This window comes from Triticum dicoccoides, chromosome 7B (genome assembly GCF_002162155.2).
Source record: "Triticum dicoccoides isolate Atlit2015 ecotype Zavitan chromosome 7B, WEW_v2.0, whole genome shotgun sequence".
Lineage (NCBI taxonomy): Eukaryota > Viridiplantae > Streptophyta > Magnoliopsida > Poales > Poaceae > Triticum > Triticum dicoccoides.
The window spans coordinates 472,281,758-472,288,994 of NC_041393.1; the positions used below are offsets into that span (position 1 = coordinate 472,281,758).

The following is a 7,237-nucleotide window of genomic DNA, read 5'->3' on the forward strand; positions in this document are numbered from 1 at the left end:
CAAAAACACATGGCAACTCGGCAAAAAAGAGTTGCCATCTGCTTACGTGCACACTAGGCAGTTGCCGTGTACCCTGCAAAAACACATGGCAACTCAGATAAAAAAGAGAGTTGCCACCTGCTTATAAAGCACACTAGGGGCAGTTGCCATGTGCACTGCAAAAACACATGGCAACTAGCAGCTAGGGTGAGGGAGAGGAGACGGGCGTGTGGACGAGATGGCAAATGCCCACACACCAGCCCTTGTGCGTGACTGAAAACTGGTGTGTGGGTGAACTGCTAAACGCCCACACACTGGCCCCTCCGTGTGGTAAAACGGATGTGTGGGCGAACTATGTCACACACAATACACACGCTTTGTCCTACATGGCACAGAAAATCAGTCAGATTGTGACAAAATTCATGTATATAGTACTGGACGGTGATAGACGCATGTGGTCGAGATGGTCAACGCCCACACGTGAGTTAGTGTTTCCGAAAAACTATGAGAAGAGAGCGAATCCCGCGTATGCCTTGCTTTGGTGATACTTAACCGACCGAGGAGGCAAGCACACTGGATTAGATTCCGGAAATGGGTTAAAGAAGACACTAATATGCCCCCAGCAAAGCAAAAGCTCAGAGGCTCAAAGCGAAAGTGAAAAAAAAGAAGCCCAACCACAAGCGAGCTAACAACCACCACTCTTTAGCTTTTTCTCCATTCTTGAGGCAAAGAAAGAAGCTAAGCTCTCGGTATCCTTGCTTGCCATCGCACATTTGCACAGCGTCACTCAACTCCAGTGATATGGAGATGCGTCTCCACCTCCATGCGTTGGCGATCCTTCTGGTCGTCTCGGCGCGGCCTCCCTCCGTCGCCGGCGGGCTCTGCCGCGACAGCTGCGGCGACGTCCCGGTGCGCTACCCGCTGGGCATCGACGACGGCTGCGGCAGCCCGTACTACCGCAACATGCTGACCTGCGCCGACAACACCACGCTCCGCCTCCGCACCCCGTCCGGCACGTACCCGGTGTCCGGCGCCGACTACGCGGACCCGCACCTGGTGGTGACGGACCCGTCCATGTGGACGTGCGCGCGGCCCTTCACCTCCATCCACGCCGCGCCCTTCAGCCTGGACACCAGCACCCGCTTCTCGCTGTCCCCGAGGAACGACCACCTCTTCTTCAACTGCGACGAGGAGCGCGTCATCGTGGCGCCGCGGCCGGCAATCTGCGACCGGTACCCGGACCGGTGCGACTCGGCGTGCGACAGCGCCGGGTACCTGTGCCGGAACCTGCCGGGCTGCCGCGGCGCGCTGGAGGAAGGGAACATGAGCTGCTGCGCGTACCGGCCCCGCGCGGCGGAGTCGCTCAGGGCCATGCTGCGGCACTGCGAGGCCTACACCACCGTGTACTGGCGCGCCGTGGGCGACAAGTTCCCGCCCTACGACCAGGTGCCGGACTACGGGGTCCGGGTGGACTTCGAGATCCCGGTCACCACGCGATGCCTGCAGTGCCAGGACCGGCGCCGCGGCGCCAACGGCACCTGCGGCTTCGACCCCGCCACCAGGGACTTCGTCTGCATCTGCGACGGCGGCCGGAACTCCACCACGGACTGTGCAGGTGCGCTCCGGCTCTCGGTTTTGTTCTATAACTGCATTTGGAAACGTTCAATTCAACTAAAAAGCATATGATTTGATGAGACTTCAGAGGTTACTAGTAGTTCTCAACGCCAGGATCTGCGTAAAACAGAAATTATGCATGTCAAACTAATCTGTTCAATTGATCGTGTTTCTTTTTTACACAGATGGCCGCGTGACAGGGCATGGAGCATCAGCCGGAGTGGTAGCTGGTGCGAACTGCGAGCCACCACCCAAAACCTCACTCGCACTTTCCATTATCTGAAGAAACAATTTCATTAATTGTGGTCATTTCTGTTATGCAGCAACCGTCGTGTTCTCAGTTTCGGCAGCTATCGGCATTGGGGGGCTCGTGATGTACATACGCAAGCTCAGATCGAGCAAAGTGGTCACCTGCGGCGTCCAGAGTAACGAAAATAGATTCTTCTGAGCCGACCTCAAAGAATTCCCATGAACAGTCTTCCGCATGTGCAAAGAAGAAAGGAGGGTATGGACCCACGTCAGGTGGAGACGGTTCCGGTGTATACAACACGAAGCCTTGAGATATTTTTTCTTGTAGTTTTGGGCGATATGTATGATGCATATGATATGCAGACCGTACTACATTCAAACATAACGAGGGCGGCATACTCAGGTGAACAAAAGATATGTGCGAGTGCATTGCCGCCGAATTTACATGTTGTGGTAGCTTGTAACCAGCGAGGCGTCTGTGGTGACTTTGCTAATTAATTTTCTAGCACGACACCTTCATTCTCTTGTCGGGAGACGGGAGTCATGCTTGCGAGTGAATTAGTCTTTGTTGCAAGGATAGAAAACATGGTTCTCAACCACCCATACAATCTAGAATCAGTGTCAAAAGTATGCAAGGAATGTGATATGCAAGATTTCTAATTAAATGGGATGCTTCTCACTCATTGCACGACGTGACACAAGGAGAATGTCAATAACACGATAAAGACGTGAAACTTACATACAAGTAACGAATGGGAGGGGATAACAAGTGCACTAGTAGATTCATTATTACAACCGACCATTGTACAAAAGATTAGGTGTTGGTTATCTATAGTGTTAAAACTCAAGTTGTCCATGACAATGGACATAAATATTGAAGTAGATTATACACTCCGTGGAGATGCGTGATTTTACCCGTATGGCATGGTTCCTTCATGGGTTGAGACATGCCTACCCCATGTTGAAAATAGCCCTAGAGACAATAATATTGTATTACTATGTTTCAGTGTTTATAATTAGGAGTTTCTGTTTCATTCTATAACTCCTATGATCCTAGAATATGCGATTCAGTGGAAAACTCATATGCACGTGCTAAATGATAAACGATAAATAATAGGTTCCTAGTCTTGCCTCTAAGACTAGCTCAAGTGTTGTTAGTGATCATGTTTTTCGGATCGCAGGATATCGTTAAGTGTAACGATAGTCCTAAAACAACATTGAGAGTATGACGTTAGAACAACGATAATATTGAATTGACCCAAACTTGTCTGTTATGAATTGAGTTTATATCGTCTGTAATCAATTGTAATAACACAGACTGTTAAGGTGTGGTTTTGCTCCTTAGACCACGAGAGTATCGTAGTCACTTCTTACCGTACTATGGACTTTGGGGTTGCTCAACCAAATGTCACCTGCAACACGGTGATCATAACGACAACTTACAGGCTCATTGGAAAGTTTGACAAGGGACCAGATAGCTCGAGAGTGGGATTTGTTCCTCCGACAATGGAGAGATATTCTTAGGGCCCTCTCGGTGTGACGACATCCTTCATCGTCTGGCCAGACATAGGTGACTAACAAGAAAGAAGAACAAAAATGGATACGAGGATAACTGTATCGTGAGCATGTGATGACTCACGAGGATACCGATGCATCCTGGGTTTTGTGAAATATCGCGAGGCAAAGGGAACATCATGTGATAACCAAAGGTTCACTTGAATATCATTCGTGTACTCATAGGGATCGATATGGACGTCCATGGTTTCGAAATCAGTTATTGAACGAAGGGTTTTCGTTCATGCCTATGAGTTACCGAACCTATGGGGTCACAAACTTAAGACAATCACGATCTGCTGAGTGTTACTAGGACGGGAGTGATGAGAACATATTTGTGGAATTGTTTCATAAATATTCAAAATAGTTTCGAGAGGATCCAGAAGCGTTTCGGGATCTTCGGAAGGGAGAGTATCGGACCATATCGGGTATTACCGATAAATAATATATAGATGACAACTGTTTTTGGTGATGTTAAATTATATATAATATCCTCTAGTAATTGTTGGAGGACTTTTATGTTTAAGTTACTATCAACGGGCCTAAAAAGGTCAAGTGATGGAACGGTACTTGGACCACTTGGGCCCAAGTAGAGGTGGCGCCCTCCTTTCCACTTGGGAAGGGAGGGGAGGCCGAATTGGAAGGGGACTCCCCCTCCTCTTGGCGGAAGGAGAGTCCTTTCCCTTCTTGTAGCGCCCCTCCCTCTTCCCTCCAACCTATATACACTAGAGGATTTGCATCTTTTCTTAACACAAGTTTTGGAGCCTCCTCTAGTTCTTCTAGTCCTAGTTCTAGTTGGTCCTAGTTCCTCTAATCCTCATAATTAGAATTCTAGTGTGGTTATAATCTCCTCCCTCTAATTTTGCAGCGACGATTAGCTCTGGACGACGAGGCACTGCCGAATCATAAAGACTGCACGCTTGCAACCAAGTAGAGAGGCCATACTTTCGGTCTTCGGTTCGAGGGGTTGTTCGTAGACGGTTCGTGGGATCACTCATTGACGGTTCAAGCGACTCTAAGTACGATCTACACCGACATGTTCTTCTTCATCTGCAACTCGGTGATGGTAACGATCGTGATCCCAACCCATAGTGCATCTTCATATTGATCTTGGGTGTGCATAGGTGCGGATTTTTTTGTTCTCTACTACATTTCCCAAGAGTGGCATCATGAGCAGTTATATGAGTAGGTGCAGGTTGCGATCTAGATCACATGTGGATGTGAGGGTTTGATGTTCTTTCTAATGCTTCCCTTGAGTGTTGCTTTGATTCAATTCATTTGTGGCATGGTGAAGCTTTGCACAAAGTTCTGACAATCACTCGGCTCTGGCTGTCGATGATCTTCTAATAGTTCTTTGGGCCTCATCATAGTCAATAATAGTGAACTGTTGCATACACAAGAGGGGTGTTGAATATGGATGATCTTCTAGGGGGTCATGCGTATTAGATGAAGTTTAGTCTGGGTCTAGAGATTTTTAATTAAGTATCTTCCCTCACACACCCCAAAACTTAATCTAACATCAAGAATCATCGCCTATGTTGTGGACGTAGGGTGCTAGTATTATTTGTTAAAACTGGTTAACCGCATAACTAAACTTTGCTAAAACCAATTAGAGGACGTCTAACTTGGTTTTGCAAAGTATGTATATGATGTGGTGTAGCCTTTGTCATGATAATGAGTTTATGTATGAGATGGTTACTGTGACGCCCCCGATTCAATCGTACACTAATCATGCACGCAAATATGTACAATCAAGATCAGGGACTCACGGGAAGATATCACAACACAACTCTAAAACATAAATAAGTCATACAAGCATCATAATACAAGCCAGGGGCTTCGAGGGCTCGAATACAAGTGCTCGATCATAGACGAGTCAGCGGAAGCAACAATATCTGAGTACAGACATAAGTTAAACAAGTTTGCCTTAAGAAGGCTAGCACAAACTGGGATACAGATCGAAAGAGGCGCAAGCCTCTTGCCTGGGATCCTCCTAACTGCTCCTGGTCGTCATCAGCGGGCTGCACGTAGTAGTAGGCACCTCCAGAGTAGTAGTCGTCGTCGACGGTGCCGTCTGGATCTTGGGCTCCAACGTCTGGTTGCGGCATCCGAGAAGAAGAGGAAAACGAGGGAAAAGAGGGAGCAAAGCAACCATGAGTACTCATCCAAAGTACTCGCAAGCAAGGAGCTACACTACATACACATGGGTATATGTGTAAGGAGGCAATATGAGTGGACTGAACTGCAGAATGCCAGAATAAGAGGGGGATAGCTAGTCCTATCGAAGACTATGCTTCTGGCAGCCTCCGTCTTGCAGCATGTAGAAGAGAGTAGACTGAAGTCCTCCAAGTAGCATCGCATAGCATAATCCTACCCGGCGATCCTCCCCTCGTCGCCCTGTGGAAAAGCGATCACCGGGTTGTATCTAGCACTTGGAAGGGTGTGTTTTATTAAGTGTCCGGTTCTAGTTGTCATAAGGTCAAGGTACAACTCCAAGTCGTCCTGTTACCGAAGATCACGGCTATTCGAATAGATTAACTTCCCTGCAGGGGTGCACCACATAACCCAACACGCTCGACCCCATTTGGCCGGGCACACTTTCCTAGGTCATGCCCGGCCTCGGAAGATCAACACGTCGCAGCCCCACCTAGGCACAACAGAGAGGTCAGCCCGCCGGTCTAAATCCTATGCACGCAGGGGTCTGGGCCCATCGCCCATTGCACACCTGCACGTTGCGAGGGCGGCCGGAAGCAGACCTAGCAACCTCCATTACAAAGGAAGTCACGTTACGCGGTCCAATCCGGCGCGCGCCGCTCCGTCGCTGACGTCAAGAAGGCTTCGGCTGATACCACGACGTCGAGTGCCCATAACTGTTCCCGCGTAGTTGGTTAGTGCGTATAGGCCAGTGGCCAGACTTAGATCAAATACCAAGATCTCGTTAAGTGTGTTATTATGAAATAACTGCGGACGCCGACCAGGGCCAGGCCCACCTGTCTCCCAGGTGGTCTCAACCTGCCCTGTCGCTCCGCCACAAAGATCCACACAGAGGGCCGTCGGGACAAAGGTCCTTTCAGCCCCCAATCCGTGAATCACTCGCGGGTACTCCTCGAGCCGACCCGACTTTGGTCACCATCTGTAGTATGTATATATGTATAGTATAAACCCGTGATCACCTCCCGAGTGATCACGGCCCAATAGTATAGCAAGGCAGACTGACAAGAATGTAGGGCCAATGATGATAAACTAGCATCCTATACTAAGCATTTAGGATTGCGTGTAAGGTATCAATGACTGTAGCAACAATGACAGGCTATGCATCAGAATAGGATTAACGGAAAGCAGTAACATGCTACACTACTCTAATGCAAGCAGTATAGAGAAGAATAGGCGATATCTGGTGATCAGGGGGGGGGGCTTGCCTGGTTGCTCTGGCAAGTAGGAGGGGTCGTCAACTCCGTAGTCGAACTGGGGAGCAGCGGCGTCTGCCTCGGGGTCAAGCGAGAGAAGAGGGGGAAGAAACAATAAATACAATGCAAACAAATGCATGACGATGCATGACAAGACAAGGCGTGTTGCTAGGCGTGCCCCAACGCGGTAGTAGGTGGTACCGGCGAAGGGGGGAAACATCCGGGAAAGTATCCCTGGTGTTTCACGTTTTCGGTCAGAGGAACCGGAGGGGGAAAGTTGCAGGTTCACTATGCTAGGGACGCGTGGCGGACGAACGGGCTGCATATCTGGATTCGTCTCGTCGTTCTGAGCAACTTTCGTGTACAAAGTTTTTCCATCCGAGCTACAGATTGTTCTATATTAATTTTTATAGTTTTAAATCATTTTCTAGAAT

The 7,237-nt window shown here is 48.8% G+C and overlaps 1 protein-coding gene across 1 annotated transcript; it reads left to right on the top strand.

The window, feature by feature from the left end:
- Positions 1-629: 629 nt before the first annotated feature.
- On the top strand, positions 630-2,361 carry LOC119335280. Its single transcript, XM_037607421.1, has 3 exons — positions 630-1,594; positions 1,779-1,823; positions 1,917-2,361. Exons 1-3 carry the CDS (start codon positions 781-783, stop codon positions 2,039-2,041), a joined length of 984 nt encoding a protein of 327 aa, XP_037463318.1. The 5' UTR covers positions 630-780; the 3' UTR covers positions 2,042-2,361.
- The last annotated feature ends 4,876 nt before the right edge of the window (positions 2,362-7,237 follow it).